The sequence below is a fragment of the Choloepus didactylus genome, chromosome X, assembly GCF_015220235.1.
Source record: "Choloepus didactylus isolate mChoDid1 chromosome X, mChoDid1.pri, whole genome shotgun sequence".
Classification (NCBI taxonomy): domain Eukaryota; kingdom Metazoa; phylum Chordata; class Mammalia; order Pilosa; family Megalonychidae; genus Choloepus; species Choloepus didactylus.
Window position 1 is genome coordinate 44526069 of NC_051334.1, and position 25245 is coordinate 44551313.

Genomic DNA, 25245 nt, shown 5'->3' on the forward strand with positions numbered 1-25245 from the left:
TAGCAGCAACTATAACTTTAGACCAAATGACAAGATAAAAAAAAAGAGAGAGAATATATCCCAGAAGTATTTGCACTTTCTTGTTTTCCAAAGTTAATTCTTCCCTAATAAGCATTCAGCAGTGACAGCCTGACCCACTCTTGCACAGTATTCATTAATATTGCACAGTATTCATTAATACTGAATTAATACTGAATTGTTGGAAACCCAAACAGCGTTCAGAGCCAAGGGGGAAAATGCCTAAATCTGAAAAGGAACCAAAAGAAATTGTACCAGGGAAAGGTGATGGGAACCAAAACAAGTTCCCAGAGTATCTCTCTGTCAACAAGCACGTAGAGTCTTTATTGCTAGAATATGCAGAATCCCGTGGGAATCGCTTCATCTTTCTTGTTTTAACTCTCTTCTTGCCAGTCCCTCCCTGGCTGGTTGAACTGCTTTAGCTAGGGGAGGTTGTCCCTTCCAGAAGCCATTCAACAGCAGGCCTCAGGAGTTGCACTCCTCGCAGTAACAAGAGAGGATGTACCGGTAGGTGGCGGTGAGTCGCAGGCCCCCTGAGCAGCGCAGCCGCAAAGCCTTCAGCTTGGAGGTCTGGGGCCGGCAGCAGTGACAGGAGAAACGGAAGGGCTGCTTGAGGACACTGCTGAAGGACACCAAGGGCTCAGAGCGTGACGCTTGGCTGCAGTGTCCCTCACACCTGGCCAGGAGCACCATCTGGAGAGAGAAGAGGAGGTGGTTACCCCTCAGGGCGGCTAAACCTTAGCCAGGTGACACAGCATCCTTTGGAAGTTTCTAACACTCTAAATAACTGCCTTGCCAATTCCTGCTGGGTTAGACCAGGAATTCTCAACCCTGGTTGCACATTGCAATCACCCAAAAAAACAAACAAAACAGTCCACACCTAGGCCCCTGCTCACAACAAATGAATCAAAATTCTTGGGGTTAGTGCCGAAACCTCCATATTTTTTCCAGCGTTTCTTAGGTGATTCTGAAGTGCACTGAGGATTTTAGAATCACTGAATGACACCCACTACCATGATTTGCAAATAAAAATCAAAGAATAAAAGAAGATTTTGCTGATAGGCAGTGACCTACTCACTGTCCAATGCCAATTCTAATAGTGTCAAACACAGAAAATCTTTCCAAATTGAAATCAAGGAGTAAATAAAGAAGGACTTACATAGATAAGTAATCTGTTGGGTGTACAGAATAGCTAAAGAAAAAGAACATGGCTTCCGAAGAAGAAAAAGAAGGAATCCTGAATATTTTGGGCACTGCAACTTGGGACAAAAGAATGAAATAGAGATAGGGTCACGTTTTAGACCCTGCAATCACTCTTCTTGACTTATACACAGAAAGTCTGAGATTTGTGCACCATATCTTCAGAGTCATTAAGATGCAGCCATTCTAACCATCTCCATTCCCAAATAGAGGTTAGGACGATAATAAACCTAAGGCTGGAGTAAAAGAGGCTGCGTGTTCTTTACAGTGGCTCTTAACCTGCCTGTGGGAACCAGACTCCTTTAAGAATCTGATGGAAACTATCAAACTTATCCCCATAAAAATGTACATAAACATGCACTCAACATTTCACACACAGTTTAATGGGGTGGACTAGGGACTCATTTATCCCACAAACATTTATTCCAGCAGGAGTTGGTACCCTGGGAAAGGAAGTCATGGGTGGGTTAGGTTGGGGTAACTTGATTCATTAAGCTATATAACCTACATATTGGGGTAGGGAAGGGGTGGAAATTACTGGCTCATGTCCACGTGAGAGGGTCTTCCTTGGTGAATTTCATGTTAAGTAATGGAGAAAAAGTTGCCCTATAATTCCAAGAAGATTAAAAAAATGGGACTATTCAAATAAAAGATTAAAATATACATATATATGTATGAAACCTTTGGATATTTACCTTATACTTTAGAAATTAGCAGTCATTATTAAAGACTCACCAGCTATTATCTCTGGCATGATTCTATAGGACAGGGATTAAAAGAAGGAAATGGCCTGTCCTCTTTCCAAATGGGGTAAAGATGACTTGTGGTAATTATAGATCATTAACATCATTATTTGAGAAGATGCTGGGACACATCCAACCATCATTTAGCAACCACCAAGGGAATATGAGATACCATAAAACAACCAGCTTGGCTCTGTGAAGGATAAGCTGGACCAGACTAACTGATTTATTTTCTCTGAAAGATCACAGAGGCAGAGAGACAATGGCAGATGCAGCTTATTAGAGCTTTTGATTCTATCCCACCTGCTCTTCACATTGATAGGCAAAACAAACATGATCTGAAACAGATTTTGAGAGATTATGTTATAGATCAGTAGTACAGGCCAGTTCCTGGTGCCCACCCCCATCCCTCCAAATGACAGAAAGAGGTCAAGGTATTCTCCAGGCCTTTCTCCCCACACCTTCCAGTACATGGGAAGAACTGCTTGACACCTCACCTTTGAGCATTTTTAAATCTGCTGATCTCTAATCTGGATCATCTATTAGGTCGTTAAGCAGTTATTTAAACAGTCACCCCCAAAATGGAGTCTTTGGTGATCTAGTTTCAGTCATGGGTAGCTATAGCAGACCTGGGCCAACAGTCTTAATTCAGAAGGGCCAAAGATGAGGTGGTGTATCATACCCAAATGATACACATACAGGTGAACCAAACTTAGACTTTAAATGACAAGGCAATTAATGCTATCTGTAAATTGACCAAGTCTGCAACATAGGGCCCTTTCTAGAAGAGCTAACCTGATAGCTCTTTTTCAGAAACATTTTCAAAATCTCAACCCCATCTCCATCCCACTCTGAAGGACAAGAACTCCAGCAGTAAAGAACCTGGGGCCACCTCGAATGAACCTGGTCCTCCTTCCTTAGGAGTTAGATTTTCTGGGCAAGGAGAACACACAGACATGTAGCATAAACAACTTCAGTGGCTGCCCTTAGCTTTCAGAATAAAATCCAAAATCCTGAACAGGAATTAAGGCCCTCCATGTCCTGGGTCTCTCGTATCTTTCCAGTCTTACTTACAACTGTTTCCATTACTGACCCTTTGCTCCAATTAAGTCTAACTACTTACAAGTCCATGGAACTGTCCAGAATTTTCCAGCCTCTTGCCTTTGTTCATGCCTTTCTTCTATCAGGAATGTTCTCTCCACTGGGCTCTGCTTAATGTAACCCTGCCTATCCTCTGTGGCCAAATTCAAATGCCCCTCTTGGAAGAAGAGACTATGAAACAATTGTCAGACCCTTGATGTTCTTAGCACACACATGCAAATTCCCTCTCTGGGAGATTCCCAGTATATAGACTGCATCTCAAAGCTGGAAACTATATCAAAATCTATCTCTGTCTTGTGTGTATGTGTTTGAAAGGTAAAGCAGGGAGTTTGGAAGATAAGATCCATAAATGGGGATATGTTAAGGAATGGATAGGATAAACATCTTCTTTCTGGGTTCACTCTTGATAGTTCAAATTTTAGCCTGTCATGCCTCACCAGTGTTTTGGCATTTAATGACCCTCTTCTGACCTCTTCTAGACCAGAGCTTCTCTAAGTGACATGTGCTTGTGAATTAGTCGGGGATCTTGTTAGATTCTGATTGAGAAGGTTTGAGGTGGGTCCCGAGATTCTGCATCGCTTAGGAGATCTTAAGTAATGTTGATACTGCTGGGCTGAGGTCCATACTTTGAGTAGCAAGGCTCTGGACCCATTAAAGTTGAAAGGCACTGTTCTAGATGGATCCCTAGATAGAGATCATTTAGCTAATAATAACAATGGCAGCTAACATTTATTGAGTGCTTACCATGTGAATCATCTCATTTAATCCTCATAACAATCCTATGAGAAAGGCACCATTATTACCTGATAAGGGTAATATTATATTATTACAGACAAGGAAACTAAGGCTTTAAAACATTAAAGTAACTTGCCCAAACTCACCTATAAGTAAAATTCAGAGCTGGAATCAAACCCAAGTCTGTCTGAAACAAAACTCATGATCCAAACCACTATAGTATCCACCCTCCTAATAATAAAATGTTTTCCTAAAGCACGGGCCAACTCACACCTTTCTCTAATGAACATTGATCTGCCTCTGAGAGCCCTAACCATATCATAAGCTAGAGATGTAAAAGTCTGGCCTTTTTCTTATGTGCTTCTTGGGACATATCATCGCCACCCCCAAGGTATGGCACCACACTCTCTACCTCCTTAACCAATTCATCTTTCAGTGCAATAAGCCTTTGACATCTTTAAACATCAGTTCACCTTCCAAAATACCTTGGCTCCAAGTTTTGGTTGATGCACATTCCTAAAACGTGGTTGATATGTCTGTGCTTTACTAACACGGAAGGACTCCTCTGCATTTTGCACTGCACTTAACCTCTCTTAATAAAGAGCTTCCACACTACTCCATTTTCCAATCAAGAAAGTTGAACTTCTGGTGACACAGGACAACCCCACATGGGGCTCCACCTTTAAAGGACTGGATTCCATAGTTGGTTATTGTTTATATGACCACTGGCCTTCTATTAACTTCTCACAGCTCAGGAGAGTAATAGATATACATTATCTGCATTTTGTCCAGTTTTATTTTTATCTCACTTTCCTAAAGCAAGTGGTTTGATGCTAAGAAGCTGGGCACCTCTGCTAGCAGTCTCTTTGTAATCCCCTCAAACTTGGGGTCACTTGGCTCCAGATGAATGTGAAGGCCAGACCCTTCTGATGTGAACAGTGCTGCTGGGTTCAGAGTGCTAGCTCAAGGACAGGCTCCTCCACATTCTAATTTGATTTCCATGTTCCGAGGCTAAGAGTAATGAAAGGTCCTTTGGCAATCATAATAAAAAACAGTAATGATAATGATCGATAACTTGTATTGACCATTTACTAGATGCCAGGCACAGTGCCAAGCTCTCCAAATGCAATTAGATTCTTTAATAACAATTCCAAAAGGTAAACTCTCCCCATTTTGCAAATGAAGAATTTATTAAAAGGAAAATTAAAAAGCAAAGGTGAAGTTCCAAGCTGGAGTTCCCATAGCTGAATGGGGTAGAGCCAAGATTCTGAATGGAGAAATCCTGACTCCCTAGCACTTTCTCCTAATGGTGATGCTCTACTGGTGGGTCATAAAAGTCAGCCTATCAAGCCCTCAGGTTTCATAAGATGCTCAAGTTGGTCATGGGCAAGTTCAGGTCATTCAGGTCATACTATGAATTTTGCAGGAAGCTGTGATTCCTGGGTCCAGGCCAAGGACTGCCCTCTCTGGTAATCTACCATAGTTCTTAGAGAATTATGTCTTTTGCTATAATATACAACTACCCTTGAGTGAGAGAAAACCCAAACACAGATGGTTTTCATCACCCCTTGTTGAGCAACTCCTGCCATTGTCAAAGCCACTTTCCTCTCCTGCCTTGTGGAGCCTCGTGACTTCCTGAGTTAGGACACAGTTGATGAGGTGTCTCCACTAGCTTCGGAATAAAGACCCAGATTTCCCATCTAGAATGGAGGTTTGGCTATTTTACACCAATTGATCAGGAAATGTGTTTTACCTCTTTTTCAGCAGTGAGTGTTATCTCATGACACTCCTAGAAGCACCTCCTTTCTTCTCAGGAACAAGATGCACTCATGCTTCCTCTTCCATTCCTTCCCACATCAGCACCCTCAGTAAATGACTGTTCAAATCATCTCAAGGGACCCTGATCAACCTCCTAAGGGACTGTGCCAGGCTGAGGGCATAAACAGAATTGCAACCCAGGGAACAAAGTGACAGGGGAGCACTGGGAGCTTTGAAAGGGTGAGTGCGAATGCAACTCACTCCAACTGAAATCTGGTTCACAAGTCAAAGTAACTTGAGTGAAGCTTTTGCACACAGAACACTTCCCTTCTCTCCCTCTCCTGTTTAATTGGAAGCTCTGTGAGGGTATAAACTTGGTCTTTTAGTTTCCAGTTTTGAGCCTCCTGCACCTACACAGTACTTGCACATAATAGGAATTCACAATAAATTTGTTCCTTTAAAAAAAGTCAAGTCTCATATCTTTCAAGTAATTCTGCTATAAACTCAGTATTCTTGACTCCCCTTCTTTCTTCTACCATATTATCACCTTTGTGGGCAGTAGTAGGAGATGGCTTGGGGATCATAACAGCTCCCTCTCAATCCCAATGCTCAGCCCTTGGTGTCCAAGTTCTCTTTTCCTCTGAGAACTTTCCCAGGCTTTGTCCCTTGTACCCTCTTCTTCCTCCTCCTCCGTTGTAGCCACCATTCAGGCTCCACACCCACCGCTGTGGCCCTAAGAGTTCACACAACCAAACCCTTGTTCCACACCTGAGGCCTATGGCTTCCATCTCCCACTCCTTACCCAACTCAGACTTCAGTTTCTGAACTGTTGGCTCCCTTTTCCAGCCTTTGCTCCTGAAAACCCCGACTTGGCCCAAGTTCAGAACCTCCCAACCCCCACCTCTCCCTTCCTCCATTCACCTGGGAAGGGAGGTCAGACATCAGAATCTAATTCTCTTTTACTTTTATCCTCCCTCTTAGCACCCAGCACGGTGGCTTACATTTACTTTACTCTTCTGTCCCCCATGGCTTCAGTGTTTAACAAGAACTACAATGAGGTTCATTTTCCTAATCCTTTAAGGCTATAGGAGATCCCAAGAGTTACTGAGTTCTCAGTAGTGACTGAAATAGAAAAATGAGTCTGAGCACCTGTCCATTTTTTATAGCTTTATCATCAAGATCACAATGTCATTTATTAAATATCTATTATATGCCAAACACTATGTTGAATGCTTACAAATATTATCACCAAGGCCCTTAACAACGCCCTTAGGCAGACAGCATGTTCCATTTTACATGGGAAGAAATTAAGGATCAAAAGAATTCATTAACTTTCCCAAAGTCACACATTTGGCAAGTTCGGATCTGGAATGTGAAACCAGACTTATGTACTTCAAAACCTCAGATCCCATAAAGATTCCCCAATCAGCCCATTTCCCTTAATCACTGACTTTATATTTTGCCTTACTTGCTCTACATCCTTGATTCACTCAGAACTTGAAGAAAACACAGTGTCTCATGAACTTGCCACTCCCAGGATCTTTTGTGCCAAATCCTAGTAGGTGTAGCCACTGAAAGCCACTAGACAAGTCCTAATCTGTGGTCATACCATCCTCTTTGGAGGACCACTGTGGTCAGTCTCTTGTCTGACTCTATCTCAGCCCTTTCCTGAATTGCTAGGAGCTGGGCAAACGTATCCTGTGGCTGACGAGCTGCAAGTTCAGGGCTAGGGTGAACAGATAATCTCATTGAAGGCTCCCAGGAAAGCCTTTCCTATTATTTCTTCTTTCAGGAAAAATTTCTGAGCCTAGACATCTAAATAGTGGCTCCTACATTTTTTTTGCATTCCTCCAACATAAAGGTCTAAGTAGTATAAAGATGAATGCTATGAGACAGACAATGCCACTCCCAGGCTATATGACGTAAAGCAACCTACTCAACACCTCTTCCAGGTTTCAGTTTTCCTTACCTGTAAAATGGGAATAATTGCATCCACCCATCATAGTTTTCTTGGCAAGGATGAGATAACATAGTATGAGGTGCTTGGCTCATATTAGGTATTCAATCAGGTGTCCTTCTTTCCCTGAAATTGGGTCACATAGTCCCTTACATCTGTCTTCACAAGGTCAGACACAGGACGAATGCAAGTCAGAAAGCACTGCAATTGGCAGCAAACAGTAGGCACATATCTAGCTAATGCCCCTTGAACATGATCTTGGAGGAAAATTTTGGCAGAGAGGAAACCAATTAGAGGATTCATACCTTTTCATTTACCCTTCTCTGCTCTTTGTATAAACACCTGTTGTCTATTTTCTAAGCACAGGCTAAATATTTTATCCCAATTCTCAAAAGGCAGACATTTTCATTAAATAAGACCCATCAGAAAGAAGACTGGCCTGATTCTGTGAAAGTTAAGAATTATAGACTAATTTTAAAAAATGAAAAGCAGTTTTCGTTACTGGATACAGAGAGAAAATCTGTACCAAAAAGGCCTGGGTAGTTGATATCATTCCAGTCACATTTTAAAGCCAGGGAAGAAAGATCTCTAATTACAAACAATTTACATAGAATTAGCGCTATATTTGGCACAGTTTGAGATGTTTGAAAACAGATTGTTCCTATAAAATTACAAACATTTCTCCTACTATCACAATTATGTGCTATTTCCCAGGAGATTCTGGAAGAAACAGAGGTGAACAAAAGTGGACTAAACTCTGTTTCTAGGACTCAGGCTCAAGCACTATGAGTTTGTTGGGTTTACGTTAATGAGGTCTTTTCTTTGGCCTTCTGTAAACGTTTTGCCAAATCTTTCTAGATCATTTACTTGTTTTTATAGATGCTCCTAGCACTCTGTTCCTTCCCATCATCACATTGATGCTTTCTTTGAAATAATTCCTTTATTTAAAGAACTCTTATCTGGAGGACAACTCATGAGAGGGATAAATCATCTGTGGAATAAGAAACACTAAATGCTAGTGCTGTCTGCTTTTATCGAGGGATGGAGAGGAGAAGCTAATAATTGCTCTAGTCAGCCCTACTGAGGCCTACAATTTCTAAGCCATCACAGTTGAAAAAATATTTCCCATCTTTTTGCTCAATTTGTTTTAGTTTTCTCTTCCTAAGAAGGGGTTGAAGCTTTGCAAAAATTGAAGTTCATGTACTTACTCCTTCTTCTTAGTTCTGCAAGTACAAACAAGAGCCAGAAAGTTCTTCTTAAGTAAAAATCGCTATATTTTTCCCAGAGTTGTCAATCTTGTTAATAAAAATGGTTAAAGTGATTTAACTTAAATTTTGATCCCCCAAACTAAAACAAGTCATCATCAATGAGCTATAATCAGAGAAGTTACGGAAATTTTAAAGGGAAACAGAAGTTGTCATGTTTTGAAATGGAGGGTAGAGAGATTAACTTATATGGTCTGAATTTCAGTGGTTGACATTACAAAAAATTATACCGGTAATTTAAAAAATACTTGCCATATGAGAATGTTTAAGTGGTTCCTAAGACTAAATGTGAAAATCTCTAAGGTTGGACTAAGTAAATTTGTATTTGCCAAATGTGGGCAAATTTCATTCATGTGACTCTTTGGGGTCAATGACAGTAGCGAGAACTCTGATTCTGAGCCTGTTCCTCCCCTACTATGTGCCTCCCTTCTGGGTGATCCATGTAGCTGGCCCATTTTGGTGGACTTTTAAACATAGTATTCCTTCTTATACCTTGTCTCAATATCGACATCACTTGCATGAAATTGCCTGTGCACAAAACATGCAGCCTAAGCCAAACAAGAATCATTGGGATAATCAATGCAAAACTGATCAACAATCAAATTGACATCTTATCTTCTGAAATCATTTTACCTCAGGGAGGGCCACAATCACATAACCCCTAAGTAATTCAACAAAAATGTGGCACATGGAGAAAAGGCTCAGACCACAAAGCCAGTCGCCAACTATTTCACCAGGAAACTCTTTGAAGAGACTCCTAAGAATCATGCTTCATTGCTCAATCATATTCCTTGCATTCCCTTCCTCTTTATTACTAGTGGAGGTTGAAGGAATTATGATAACTCATAGATTCCATTTTTCTTTCTTGAAAAAGGACACCACCCTTCATAAATTTAACAGCCAGGGAGGAAACACAGCGCTCTTCTCTTATGTTTAGCAATAATTTTATTGTGAGACCCCTCCAGCCTTTACTATTGACTTTTAGAAGCCTGAATAGAGAGAAGCTGGATGAGCGTGCACATGATCAATTAGGCTGCTTTACTGGCAAAAGTGCAAATTATGGTGGGAAACTCTAAAAGCATGATTCTTCCAGAAACCCTGTGGGGAGCCATACAGCTCAGGGTTGGACTATGATCATAGTTTCCCATCCCCTGACAAAGAAATATGGCTTCTCTCATGTTTCCAGAGATAATACTCCCCTCCTGGAGACCTTGATCTTACCTTTGAGCTACACTTGTACAATGGATGACTGATAGAATCGACATAGTGGTGCCTCATGCAGCGTCGAGAGTCGGAGTCTACCACAAACGAGCTGTCCGTTTTGCTGTCTGTATCTCCCATTATTGCCAGCAGGGAGAGCATAGAAAAGGATGCAGCTAGTACATGATTTTTCATTGTTGTAAGGAAAAACTTCTCAAGAATGACAGCAGAGGGAGGCAGAGGACTAAAAACTGGAAATGTCTTCAACTCTTAGGATTGAGTTCCTTTCAAGGAAAGAGCAGGATCTGGCTGAAGCTTCCTGGTTGTCATTGTCCTTTATATGCTGGAATTTTGTCTTACTTTTTGCACTTGCAATCCATCACGGTATCTGCTGCACAGCTGGAAGGAAAACAGAAATTATTTTCCCCAGAAATATTTACCAAGAAACGCTAATGGAACCCAGGAGGTATCGAGTAGAATTTTTCCATGTCATTTTGAGTGAAGAATATCAGTTTCGGGAGTGTCATTAGCATATGCTGTCATCCACTCCACCCACAACCCTCCCCACAGCTTATGCTACATAGTTATAACTATTTGGAGGTGGACACAATGGTTTAATGGAAGCACGTGTTGACTAATTGCTGAGGTCTATGTTCATGGGGGCAAGAATAGCTTGAACCCATGGTAAAGATTAAACCTGTGGTTTTGACCACAGCATAACTGAGTTGGGTGGTCTCATCTTCAACCCTGGTTGGTGGAGGCTGGAGGGTCTATTCAGCTTCTCTGTAAGATTTGGTGTCAACATCAGCCTACAGGGCTACAGAGGAGGCAGTCAGCACTAATGAACACAGGCCATGTCCCATGGGGGGGCACATTTTCCATTTCCAAGTCCATACCCACCCACCCACCTAGTTTTCCACTTCTGTTCACTGGGCTCATCCTGTTTTTGCTTTAAGCCCTGTGCCGCCCAGCATCAATGGCAAACTGCATCTGAAATAAACACTTTGCTAACTGGCTTCCAGTGTGGTTAAAGCAGCATATGTGTATTTGCCAACAGGGTAATAACATATTTCTGCCCAGCCCTTGTAGCCTGAGCACATGGTACAATTTGAAAAGGTAAATGGTCGTTGGCGCAGAGACTAGCCATCAAAATGGAATTATACCACACTGGTTTTCCTGAAATTTGCTTTGTTCATTTAACCACACTTCTTGGACAAAGGACTGGATTCCAGAGATCTCCCCAAATCACCCCATTAACCTCCAGGCATAGCCAATTCCAATTCTTTCTATCACACCAGAAGACAGAGAGTATCAAAAGTATTTTCAAACACTTAGGAAAACTGGGGGGACTTGACGTTATATCCCAAACAAAAGGAGCCTGTTAATTAAAGCTTCAGAAAATCTTTCAAAGGTATTTCAGATAAAAGTTTGATTGTTTTGTTCATAGTACTTTTTAGCTTCCTACACAAGGACAGTCTGAATAAACATGGCAAAGTGTTGATAAGATTGAGATTAGAAGTTCAAGTCCTTATAAACCAATTAGCTTTGTCCTATTAGGGTGGCCCAAGACCCACTTAGCCTCAATTAGCTGTCCTGCAAGTGTGGTGCATCAGGTCCCAAGAGGAAAAAGGCTGCGAGATGGGCTGTTTCAGAGCAGCAATGCTGGCAATAGTAAAATCTTAGTACATGAGTTTCAGGGAGGTCTGATAAATTGCAAGAAGGATAGGGACCAGCAATGAGGGAAACCACATGGACTTCAGTCCTGTCATTGTCATTAATTAGCTGTGGGATCTTGCATAGGTCACTTAAACTGTTCCAGCCTCAGTTTCCTCATTTGTAGAGAAGAAGAGTTAGAACAGATGGTGTCTGCAGTCTCCTCTTGCTCTAAAATGCCAACACTTGTTAGCTATGGATTCACTTACCACCACTCCATATGCAGAAGATAATCCTAAAGTTGAGGAGACCAATTTTTATACCCCTTTCTACCACTTCCCTTTATGTCATACTAATGACAAAATCTCATGAAAATTGATCAAAACTGAGTCCAAAGTTATGAATCAGCAAGGGATGCAGAAGAGCCTTTTTTGTTTTCTTTTCAGGTGCATATTCTGGGTTTTCCTATCCATATTACACTGAAACTCACCAAGACCTCAGCTCAGAGAGTCAGAGCTTTCTACAGTTCCATGTTCTTTGGATGCAATACTACTGACTTCTTCATGAGTTTCAATATGCCTAAATTCTTCCAAGTGGTTATCTGTCTCTTAGAAACCTCTATTAGTCTCAGAAAGAGAATTTATTAGCTTTCTCCTTTCACCACTCCACTCTACAGATATTTCCCCCAGAAGTCAATGGCAAAAAGATTAAAGGAAAAGCAGACATTCTAGTCCTTGTCTTCCCCACTCCATACTGCCAGCAACTTCTCTTCAGAGGTAAAAAAAAAAAAAAAAAAATGTACACATGGCCAAGAGGTATGGTTAAATGAGCAAAGCAAATTAAAGAAGAACATGTAGAGCACGATGGTAAAAAAAGCAAGCAATGTCAATAACAAAACCCTTCATATATGTGTGAGTGTGTTTGTATATGTTAGTATTTGCATTTTTTCCACAAAAGAAGGAAATATAAATGGCTCTTAAACTTAGATGTGCAACCTCACTCATTTAAGAGATATTAAAATTAAAGTACTTTGAGATACTTTTTTTAACTTATCACATTTACAAAGATTCCAATGTCTGTTAATGTACTTTGTCAATCAGGCTGTGGGAAAGCAGGCACTTTTTGCAGAAGTATAGTATAAATTGGCACAAACTCTATAGAGGTCAATTTAGCAATATCTGTGAAAACTGTAAATGTATATAAATTAGACCCAGCAATCCCACTTCTGAGGATTATCCTACGTGCGAAATCACGTGAACACAAGATTTTTCACTATGGCCTTGGTTTTAATAGCATAAAATTGGAAACAACACAAATATCCATCATAGGGAACAAATCAGATATATTATAAAACACTCATACAATGGACTACTATGCAACTATATAAAAAAGGATGCTTTTACTCTGCGTACTGATTTGTGCTGAAAGGAAGGGATAAGTATATATTTATATTCATTTGTCTTTTCATAGAGGAACTCTGGGGGGATACCCCAAAACGAATACAATTAGGTACCTGTGGGAGATGTAAGGCAGACCTGTATACCTTCTGGTATTTTATAGTTTTGAACTTGTGAATATATCATATATTCAACATTTTTATAAAAATGTAATAATGCCTTCTCTTTTAAAAGCTTGGCTTAAGAATAGTAACCAAGTTACTGAGTGTTTAATGTTTGTGCCTCTGATTATTTTAATAATCTTATATTTTTATTTCTTATAAAGATGGGAAGACATGATAGTTTTAAATAGTCTTCCAGCCAGACCATTTAGCTCTTGCACACTATTGCCACCTGGTAGCAACATCATGAATTGCAAGCACAGTGACTTTTTTTTCCTGAAAGCTGAATAAAATGATTTTGCAGGCAAATCATTGATAAAAGAGATAGTTAATGTCACACACAATGTAACTTTATTATCTGTTTTTCCCTGTAGAGATGATAAGCTGGGCGCAGAATTAGTAATAAGGGTAAAGTATAAAGAGTGACAGAAGAAATTTTGCATCACTGTTATTAAGAAATAGAGTTTCCATTTTAACACATCCAAAAATAATGATACTTTTGCTCACTTTTTATATTAAGAGAAAGCAAGCCACGATGTGAAAATATACCACAGGACACACAGAACCTTCAAAATAAAAAAGTACAATTCTTATTGCAACATACAGTTGGAATGCTTTGACTTATGTTTCAAATTGAATTAACCAACACTGTTATGTTGAAAAATAAATACAAATAAGGATCAGGAAAACAGCAATGTTAAGTCAAGACTGTTTGAGTCAGGGTGTGCATAGATGAGAATACGCAGAGTTCCCATGGAGAGCTCACAAAGAAGAATATCAGGAATGAAGGAAACTTAAGCCATTTGCGATCCCTGCTTTATGGCAGCCTAGGGGTATCTCTACCTTGTAGGAGCCTCTGCAAATTTCTCAAAACTGAATTGATCTCACTTTGCTGTAACAAATGCCAGTTGTCAAGACTTAGAACCTCGGCCCAGCCAATGATGGATGGAATGAAAGAACCACTCTCTTGCTGAACTTGGTAACCTTGTGGTTGCCCCATGCTCTGGGTACAGTCTCTGAGACATGGACTTGGCCGTTGTACACAGCCCACATTCTAACAGCTCCAACGTGGAGCTTCGGCCGGCAGGAGAGGCACGTATGCTGGCATGCCCGACTTTGGAGCTACCCTCCAAACGATACCAGTGGAAAAGAACAACTGGTGCCCAGAGTTCCCCACCTGTCACCTCAGCGAAATAATATAGCAGAGCTTACAGAGGGCCCAGCCTCCTGGGTGAGAGATGGTATTGTGCCCAGGGATCATCTCACTCTTGGGCTGACCTTCTGCCTGGCAGAGGGTAAAGTGCTGGTTTCACACAAGTTATTCCAGCAGCAGGCTAAGACAAGTATCACATGCTAAGAATGGCCTTATTCTTGCCCTGCTTGCCTGGCAAGGGAGGATGGTGCTTTGGTATCCATACTTTCCCCCTGGATTGTTTGCTGGACATGCAAATATGCAGCCTGTATATATGCAGGTATTCCCTCCCACGGCTTCTTTCAACCGATATTGATTTGACACATATTCATTGAGCACCTACTATGTGCCTCCTTTAGCTCTAATAGAAAAGAGTTAAGAGTCAGGGGAAAAAACAAGTCCTATCTTAGATGCCTCATCTAGCTCCCTGCATCCACAAAAACAGAGACTTAGCCTGTTGTTTTCCTGGATCATTTTTTGGACACACTAATAAACTCCTTTAACATCTAATTTGGCTCCAACATGCATTGCATCATTTCTAAGATCAAGTTAAGCAGATAAAATATAATGACTTTGGAATGGAGTCAGTATAAGAGACAGAATTATTTGATATTTACTGTAATTTAAAAAATTTAATTTTATTGCACAATACTGCAGTTTTTTTTTTTTAAAAAATCATAAGACGAGGCATGATTAAGGTAAAGATGGCAGAAAATGGAGCCTCTCTCAAAGGAATTTCCAAGATAAAGAAATCAGAAATTTACGTGTGGAAGAAGACTTGCCACTAGATAGCACTTCATACTAGAATGAGGAAAGCAAGACACTCTAGGTCTGATCAGAGTGTGAAGTGCTAAGTGTCCCCTTCCCAGGAACTCAAAGAATTCCAAATGGTTCTAGTCAACTAGATGCCTTGGAGAATAAGTCAGATTCCTCTTCCCAAGGCATTTAATTTATAAACTGTAAACAACATGTTGGATTTTATAAAGCATCCTGTGCGCTCAATGAATGGTTTTGTTTTTTTTTTATGTTGTTCCTATCTGGCAACACATGAACGGCAGCCAAGAAGCCAAGCCTGGGCTGCCCCAGAGGCAGTGGTACCGACTGCTAACTTTGCCAGGCCTCCAGCCTGCCAGCCTCAGGCATCTACAAGAATGCATGGCCACAGGGTCAGTAGGGAGGGAGTGACTCTCGCCCCTTTCTTCTCATGATGTCTATTCTACAGCCGGACAGGGGACAGTGTGAGGCAGTGACTGGCCCCATGCTACCACCTAGGAAAGAGAAGATGACATCCTTGCAATGAAGCAGCATTCCCCCAGCCTGATAGGACTGACTCTGTTCTTCCAGCCTACTACTAGCCAAGTAGTGGCTGAGCTCAACGGTGGAGGAGACGGGGGAAGAAAAGAGGTGGGAGAAGCAAAAGGGAAGGAGAAATATAGCCAGGGAAAGAAGCAATAAATCACAATCCTGGGATAAGTAAGGGTTCTAAAAAGGAGGGCTGGGAATAGAAGAAATTTCTGGTAATGAGCCAACTGTCAAGTGGCCCCACCTGTGTGTGTGACCTTGGCTTGAATAGTTTTACTGTCTGGGGAGGGACGGACGTGGGAGGACTCAACCTTGAGACTGACTGAAACTTAAAATTCTGATTTTAAGACATTGTCAGAAAATCCAAAGAACCTCTCATTTTTATCCAAACTCCCACTTGCCTTCAGCCTTCACCTTTTCCTCCCCAGTCCCATACCTAGCCTATGCTGTCAGCATACCATTTTCCAGAATTTTGCACTATATTTGCAAATATGTATTTGTATGTGTGTGTATATATATACATATATAAATAAATGTATTTGCATTATATTTCAATAGAATATTTGATAACTACTCCACTGCATTCTGAGATGTAAAGTTCATGGTACTGTTGCCTGATATGGTAGAAAGAAGGCTGATCTGAGTAGCCTCAAGCCCTGAGTCCTATCCTTCCATTCTGGTTGTGCAATCTTGAACAAGTCACTAACCTTCTCTGGGACTCAGTTTCCTTATCTACAAAATGAATAGATTGATCTAGATACTCTCTAAGCCTCTATCCATTTTTAGCATTCTCTTTACCCTACTCAAACTTCTCAGAGTACAGTATCTGTTCTTGAGCTCCGTATTCCCCAAAGCAATCCTTCAGAAAGAGTTTCTTCCTTACTCAAAGAGTTAATGTTTGCAGAAAGTCCAAACAAGTTTTAATGTGGCGTCTGAGCCAAGAGTGAAGGGTGAGCTGTAAAAATCTGTCCCTTGACGAGGCCATATTGGTGGTCTAAAATAAAATAAGCCTTAATAACCAATTGGCTCAGTGTTTGCAATGTAGGCAATGTGGTTCATAAGTTAATAATGTACTTCTAATAAGAGGAAACAGTTAGTAGGGATATTTAAACAGTTTCTATTTCTCAAGTAAAGCGGTCTTAAAATTTGTTGTGTTTCTTTTCCATCTCCACCAATGAATAAATTGGGAGAGGAGAAAAACTGGTAATAGTTAATCATGCTAGAACCAGGCTTCTTTCATTTAATGGCATAGGTTGTTAACCCTCTTGCACCTCACTTATGAATGACCCTTATTCCTAAACAGAGTTTGAGTCATGGACCCTCATGCCCTGGTAGGGATCATCCATGATGCTCACCAGTCCAGGAGAGGGGAAGATTAGTTAGAAGAGTTACCTTCTTCTCTACAGATGAAGAATTAATATGGTCCTGGTGGTCAAAAGCAAAGCACTCTTCTTGATAAAGTATCTACGGAACCTCTGTGCTAGAGGATGTACATTCCTGAAGCCCTGGGCTGGAATTTCAGTCTAAAAGAGTTTTCCATTGGGTATGGCTCTTGAATCCTGTGCTGGACTCCTGTGGGCTTCTGTAGTTTCTATGGAAAGACTTGTTCTGAGTTCTTAATGGTTGACATACTAATAGACTTTTGGAACACAAACCGCATTAATTAGAAAAGACCAGGTCCAATGTGTCAAGAAGCATGATTTTGTAGGTCTCTTCCTTCCAGGGTTTGGATTGTTTATGTAAATCTAGCCATCCCACTAAAAGCTTGAACTGATATGTTGGAGAGCTGTCAGAAAGTGCTTAGGGGTGGGCTTTCTACAGTGCCACAAGCCAACTATAGTCCTAAACACGGAGTTCCCTTCCATCCTTTCATCAATAGCAAATAAAAATAGGAAGAGATCAAGTCACAGAAAAAATAACAAAAAAGAAGGAGGAGGAATTATTTTTGATGTTCAAAATCTGCCCCTGACCTTTCTGTTCTTTCAAATGACACAATTTCAGAAAAGGAAGCTTCCCTTAATTTCACCCACTCCCTCACAGGAAGGGGATTTTCATGGCAAGAATGAGAACCATGCTACCCTCCACTTTGAGTAAGACCCTCTGGAAAAAAAGCAGGAGAGTTCTGAGATACCCAACTCAAAAGAGTCAAGACCTGCCAAAACACATGAACATATGCTCTTCTTGTGGAAAAGAAAAGGTGACCAGGTGTTCTGGAGACCCTTGTGCTGAAGTAATTTGACACTTGATTTGCCATGGGACTACTGGCTGTGATGTGGCCTTAGGAGAAGAGAGGTGACCAGCATTAGCGTAGGGTGAAGGCTCTGTTTTACCCTGGCGCCAAATGAGTATATTGGCTTTTCTTCAAAGTGTCCAGCAAAGAGTTTCCAAAGCTGCATTTAAATCTCACCAGCAACAAAGTTTTGGAATGGTGGATGGTGATATCACCTAACAACTGTAGAGCCCTTAGTTAGAAATGGGGCATAAACAATAGGAGCAATTCAGTCTTTCCATTCCCCTTTCAGTTTGCCTTTTCTGTCCACTGATGGGATTTGAGGACTGAGTTCAATCCTACTGCAATCCTTAACACTCCTGGATGCAAACCTGGGTCACAGGTGCAAGGCTAAAATAAAATCACATAAACATATATTTCCCTACATTGTTTATATTGCTAAGAACCCTGAGGTTATTGGGCTATTGTTTTTCTGTTTGTATTTTGCTTTGCTTAGATCGTGCACATTATAGCTGTGTCTTTTGATGGCAAGTTCTCTTGCAGTAATCTTAGTCTGCTGCCTATGGATTCCAAACTTCAAAAGAAAAATTTATATTCTGAAAGGGAGTAATTTCCATAATTTGTGGGGAAACCACAGAAATGTATCAAATCCTAAAATATCCCTTCACCTTTTAAAGAAAAATTGGGCTTTGATTAAGGATTGGATTTCTATAACACTTCACATCCATATTAAGAATGTGGGTATCCACAGGTTGCATAGATTTAAGAACGGGAGATTTTTTCATTTGAGGAATTGTCTTCCTTTTCTAATGTCAGGTAAAAAAAAAAAAAAGGCAACTTCAAAGTTAAAACCCCTCTTCCTGGGGAGTGGGTGAAATAAAGGGAAGCTTCTCTTTCTGTAATTTTGCTGTATGAAAGAGTAGAAAGGTCAGTGGCAGATTTTGAACATCAAAAATAATGCTTCCTCCTTCTCTTTTGCTACTTCCCCTGCAGCTTGCTCTCTTCTTATTTTTATTCCCCATTGATAAAAGTATGGAAGGGTACATTGCATTTAGGGTTATTGTTGGTTTGTGGCACTGTGGAAATGCCGCCCCTAAGCATTTTCTGACAGCTCATCAGCTTTCTTAAACAGGTTAACTTGTTGCCCTTTCATTTTTAAAGCATACTGCAATTGGTTGGATCACAGCTTAAAACCAAAAGTTGGGGTTGAGCCAGGCCTTGGAAGGGAAATAATTATCTGAAAAATTCTTAGCTTCTGTGGAAAACAAAAAGGAAAATACATCTACTGAAAATATTATAGAACTGGTTTTAAAGCTACTAGTCTGTGACCAGTTTTTGACATCAGGTTGAAATGGACCCAATTGGATGAATTCCTGATTATAAGCACTGGGGATATGTTGCCATCTGCAGTTACCCATTCTTTGACTTTTCTGAGGCAGCACTCTTGCTAACAAGAAAATGCTTGTTCCAAACTGTGAAGCCCATCTAGAGTGTTAAGTTCTGACGATCCAAATGGGTCTAGGGGGTGTGACTCTCAACCATCAAGGCTGTGAGAACCTCTGATGAAGGGGACAGTAAGCATGAATGGTGCCAAGCAAACTACTGGCAGAGACACAAGAAAAGAAAGAAAGAAAACCTTGCAGATGTGAGGAAAGTTGGCATCAGAAATAACACCATCGGCACAATCTTCCTCAAAAACGTGTGTGTGGGTGTGTGAATTTGCAGCATGCAACCTAGACAGCCAAACAAGCGCTCATTTCAGTACCAGCCTCCCCCACCCCACTGCGCGCACACAGGGCCATTTCAGAAGAATTCCCCACTCTTTGGTTTCTCCTGGAATCAAACCTAGAAGTTCATGGTTGTTGACCTGACTGGTGAGGAGTGGGTACTACCAGCTGGAATGTCACCACTGGCAGGGGCAGACAGGAAAATAGGAATGCTCTTAATGTCCTCCCAAAGAAAACCTTTGATGGACAAAAGAGTGGTTGTATTTTTACCCTCTCCCTTCATGCTGCCAGGCATCTTTAAATAGATCCTCTAGCCTAGGGACTTGTATGGAATAATTCATATTAAAACCCAAGAAGTGGCAGAAGAATAGAATTGTTTCTTTTTTCTCTTTCTCTTTCTCTTTCTTTCTTTCTTTCTTTCTTTTCTTGTCAAGCCAACAGGAAAAGACTTCTTTTAATTCAGCCTGTGTTAAACTTTTCCTTGTGGGTCTTTTAATGTACTTTAGTTAATTCGGAAAAGACTACCAAAGCCCCCAGGCAGAGAAAGGGAATAGGATGCTACATTGTAGATTGCATTTTAATACCTTTTCATCCCAAGGACATGAGCAGTATCTTTTAAGGATGCTGCACAGGGGGTTACATGAGGCTCTTAAATGGAGATTTCTAATTGAGAGGTCCAGTTCCTTCCCTTTGCAGCTCATAAACCAAACTGTTGTTCTGCTGTTAAGAGAAAGAAAGAAAGAAAGGAAAATCCCTCCCCAACACCAAAGCCCCATGCATTTTTAGTTGAGCTCAATCCAGGATCTATTTCTCCCCCCTCCCTTTCAGCAAATGGGTTTCACAAAGACATTCAGGCCTGTGCTAACCGAATTAAAAGCCCTGTCTCTCTCTCTCTCTCTCTTTTTTTTTTTCTGTTTGGGGAGTGAAGGATGTGGGAAGGACAAGGAGAGGGGGCAGGGCAGGACTTGAGGAAGCAGAGAACTTTGTTTCAAGTCACTTGACTCTCCCCCTGAAACATGGAGAATAAGCACAGTTGGCTTAATGTAGGCCGAAGTGCATCCAGGCGTTCCCACATCACTCCCACCCCCAGCCCTTCGCCAGTGATGTGCATATCACTGTGACGGTATGCTTGTCCCTGCCAACCCGGGTCCCTTCAGCCCTGCTCTTCGGCAGCCAAAAGGGCAGCCGAGCCATGTGGTCACTCCTCTCTGTGAGTGGGTTCAGGCTCGGGTCTAGGAAAAGCCCCCTAATCCTATCGGCCGGGCAGAGCTGGTGCCAAGAATGACATCCTGGGAATACTATGGAGATGGGGAGCCCTAGTGGGCTGTGCTCCTCAGATGGAGAAGGACCCTGGCTGTCTGGAAAAGACAGGCAGAGCAAAGGGAGAGCTCACGGTAGAAGGAACTCAGGTAAAGGATAAAGGGGGTGGGGTGGGGCTGTGCAAAAGAAAAGAAAATCCACATGCCACCCAGGAAGATTCCTGGGAGGATGAAAGGAGGTGGTGGAGGAAGGGCTTGCAGGAAACAAGTGCCCAGACATGGCACTGCCAGTCTAGCTGGATTCTTTTCTGAATTAGATGATGCGAAAGAAAGAGGGGAAATATATAGCCTGCCAGCTGTTCAAAGGCTTACAACCTTGCTTTTATTGTCCGGGTAAGTTGGTGAGGTGGGGCATCAGAGGAATTCCAAACATACAATCCCAGAGAAATTTTAATATGTTCCACAGTGTCATACACAAAGAGGAAATGACAGCTGATTACAGCCAGGGCAGGCCACAGCAATCCGGGCTCTGGAACTCACCCACCCTCACATGGCCCTGCTTCCCTCCTCTGCTTTAGTACTTCTCAGTCCTTCCACCTGCCTTTCCATCCCATCCACTCCCACTGTGAGAGGGCCTGGAGAGGATAGCATTGACTGGCTGTTATGGGAAGAGGTGAGGATGGGCTTGAAGGCCTCTGGCCAAGAAGCTGAGGGCTGGCTAGGGTGAGTCAGGCACCCCAGGGAGTCAGAGGCATTTTAAACCAACCACAGGGGATTATCTGCTGATAAGGACCAAGTTAAGGACCCTGGTGATGCTGTCTTCAGGGTTTTTTCCCCAGGAACCTAACCCCGTCATAAAATATGAAACTGGATTATTTGAAAGCAACACTGTGTGTGGCTCTGAGAGAAACCTGGGTCTTGGGAACTACTTCCGGCAACTTATTCCCAGGGGCCTTTTGAATTTCAGCCAGGCTCAGAGGTCACTGGTTTTGATCCTGGGGGTGGGACAAGTAAGTGGTGGGAGATAGTGACTACATCTTCCTCCGTGCATGTTTCTAATTCAATGATTCATCAAGTGGCCCTGATGTCAGCTGCTGAGTAGGTGACTCATACTCCTCCCCGACAGAGACAGCGGTGGTCCTTTCCAAGGGCTGCTCAAGGGAGCAGAGAAAGGATAAGCAGATTTTTTTTCCAGGCTGCTTCTACCCAGGCTGGAAAGATCTAGGCTGTGTTAGCTGTGCAAGTGACATGTACCTAGGATCTGGTGACAAGGGCCTAAGGGGCCTTTATCATAAATGGAAAGAAAATCCCACTGATAAGTGGAAATCATTTCAAATGAATATGAATACAAGCAGATATTTTAAATGGTTCTTTATAACAGGGAAAGTATTGCTCAGTTTACCCATGGCAAAGCCTATTTCAGTTCCAAAATTCAACTGAAGGTAGCATATAGACTGAGAATTGGGGTGAGAGATAATGTCTTATTCATCTTTGCACCCATCAAGACTAACATGGTGCCAGGAATATAGAAAATGCTTAATAAATGTTTATTAAAATAATGATGGAATAATTATAATAATAAATAAATAATTAACAAATAATAATGGCACTTGAATTGTGAGTTCTTAAAGTAAAATTTGTCAGCCACTATTGGCGGTTATAATACTGAAAAATGCACCACATTTTCAAGGGCCCAGGAAAATAAATGAGTTGGAAATAGTTAAATGTATTGAAAAATGATTTATTTTTCCCTTGGCAGTGACTTTGGAACTCGAATTAAGATCGAAAACTATACAGGCACATTTCTATCTGTGGATGTCAGCTCCTTGGTACACATTCATCAAAAAGGGTCTCAGTCAGTTCTCCCTTCACCTGAACCAAATGTATATTAAAACAAATGATGCAATGCATCACATTTTTTGTGTTCAAACACTCTCAGGTAATGATCTGAATAATAGTTTAAGAAAATTATTTTGATTTGGCCAAATGCTATTGCTAACGGCACTAGTTTCTTTTTTTTTTTTTAATCACTGTAGAATTGTGTAGCAATAGAATACGTAGTATCTTTTACAGGCTCTCTTCAATAGTGAACATTCTAAAGTCGTAAGTTAATTCATTCAAAAGCCAGATTTCCATTTCAACAAGGCTTGGTAGACTAGTTACCAAAAAAAAATCAGAAAAGTGCCCCATAAACCATTTCTCCTTTCCACAATCAATAATGGTCTCTTGGACCCTAAAGTTTACTTTCCATGAAATATTCTTTATATAGAAAGGAACTATCAGAAGCAAGACCAGTGAGAAGAAAATGAGCAGATATTTGCATTTGGTCTAAACACTGAATTGAGAAACATTCTGCAATCCCGCTGTATTTGGTAGACGCCCACAAACGAAGCTACGTTTTAGGCATCTCACTGTTTTTAAATGCACCTAGTATTTAATACTATGTGTCAGAGGAGCAATTTGCCAATGCCGGCTCCTTGTAATTAAAATACACTAATATTAAAAATGAAATGAGGCATGTTTTGCAGCAACCATATCTGTTATTGGTGATAGTTACAAAGAATAGCGTGCAAGACTTCCATCTTGCCAAATAGCTGCCTTTCCCGCACCTGAATCTCAGTAAAGATGGGAGTTTGCCTCTTTCATGAAGGTTTGTCTGGGCTTGTCCATTACAATTGGCCTCAGTTACCAGCGTTCTGAATCATTAACATTCTGTACACAGTGAAACTGCCCCGTCCCCCAAGAAAGAGTTATGCTCAGGCCTCCTATGGTTCAATTCTTCATTTAAAATGAGAACCTGTATTCAGGAGTTTGAAAGAACCCTCCAAATATTTCTCAGGTGGTTTTAGGAGTCTTCCCTCCAGGTCCTGTTCCCTGGGCTGGTGGGAGCATCCTTTCACAGTCACTCCTTGGACAGCCACATTGTAGTGTCAGTAGCGCTGCAGGGACAAGCTGACTACTAAATATATAACCCTTTGCAATAAGGCCAAGGCAAATAGCATGCATTTCCTCAGACTTTCCACCCAATCAAAATCATATAGTAAATGCATCCTCATCTCTGCCCCACGCTCTTGAAAGTATCTATGAAAGTGGAGTCCTGCACGTTGGGAGAAGAATGCAAAGGAACAGGATTCTTGCAAAGCATGACACAGAAAGCTAGAAATAAATGTTGCCTATTGTTTGAAGTCATTCTAAGCACTCCGGCAGAGCCCTGGCAGGAGATCAGCAGCATACATAAGTAGTAATAAAAGTAAACAGTGCGCTTTTAAACTTGCAGACTCGCCTGCGTTAATAGTGCCCCCATTGTAGAGGGATGAGGGGAAGATAGCTGGGGCTCCATGTCCGAGAAGGCTGCTTCTCAGTCCCCTTTCACATGGTCAAGTATACGAACCATTACAAAGGTATTTATAACTACACAGAGAGTTTTAAAAGAAAATCTCTTTAAATCAAACCAGAAGATATTTTTCGAACCTCTCTGTGAGTCTCCCCTGCTCTGTCACAGACTTCAAAGACACGTTAATTGAAAAAAAAAAAAAGCCCACAATGCTAGCATGCTACAGATTAATGCAAATTAAGTTAATGCAGATTTAAGTGGTATTTAAAAGTTGCCTCTTTGTCCGAGAGAAGGATGAAATGCTCCGTTTGGAAAGAAGTAATTTCCTAGGAAAGCGGTCAGCGCTTGTTTTCCTGCTTACCTTGGGGAAAACGCAGGGCTCCTTTCTTCTCAGACTTTTCTGAGAGCTAGAAAGAGGTCCTGTTACTTCCAAATGCTTTTGTTCTTCTGCCCCTCTGTCACATGGCTTGCCTTTTATATTTGCAACACACAAAAGTTAGGACTGTTGTTTAAGCGACACAGGGAGAGAGAGAGAGAGGGAGAGGGAGAGAGAGAGAGGGAGAGAGAGAGAATGTCAAATGGAAAAGTGCCATTCCAGTCATATATCAATCAGGCGTGCGGCCGCGGCAGCGCACTAGCAAATGGGAATGCCACGGAAATGTGAGGCGCTCGTTATCGGGGATTCGCAGCCGCTGCCCACCACTCGGCTCCTTTCCACGGAGCATCTTTATGATGGGAACAACACAGAAGAACAAGGACAAGGGAGGACGGGGGGGTTCTTTTTTTTTTGGCATTATGGAAATAATAGGGAGCTAAATGACTATTCTGAATTTAATTCTTTTGCCAGCTAGCGTGCGGCTGCCATAAAGGGGAGCAATCCGCAATAAAGACACCTAGTTGGGGAAATACAAAGACAGTAGCATTTCGTTTAACCGTTCAGCAGCTGACTGTGATGAAGTTGAAATTCTAAGTAACAGAGGGGAAAGCTGAGAATCAGAAACAGTTCCCAGGCA

The 25245-nt window shown here is 41.4% G+C and overlaps 1 protein-coding gene across 1 annotated transcript; it reads right to left on the reverse strand.

The window, feature by feature from the left end:
* Nucleotides 1-252: 252 nt before the first annotated feature.
* LOC119523758 (norrin cystine knot growth factor NDP) lies at nt 253-24895 on the reverse strand. The gene is made up of 3 exons (XM_037822575.1): nt 24594-24895; nt 9999-10376; nt 253-711 (listed from the first exon to the last, which is right to left on the reverse strand). Exons 2-3 carry the CDS (start codon nt 10170-10172, stop codon nt 484-486), a joined length of 402 nt encoding a protein of 133 aa, XP_037678503.1. The 5' UTR covers nt 10173-10376; nt 24594-24895; the 3' UTR covers nt 253-483.
* Between the last annotated feature and the right edge of the window lie 350 nt (nt 24896-25245).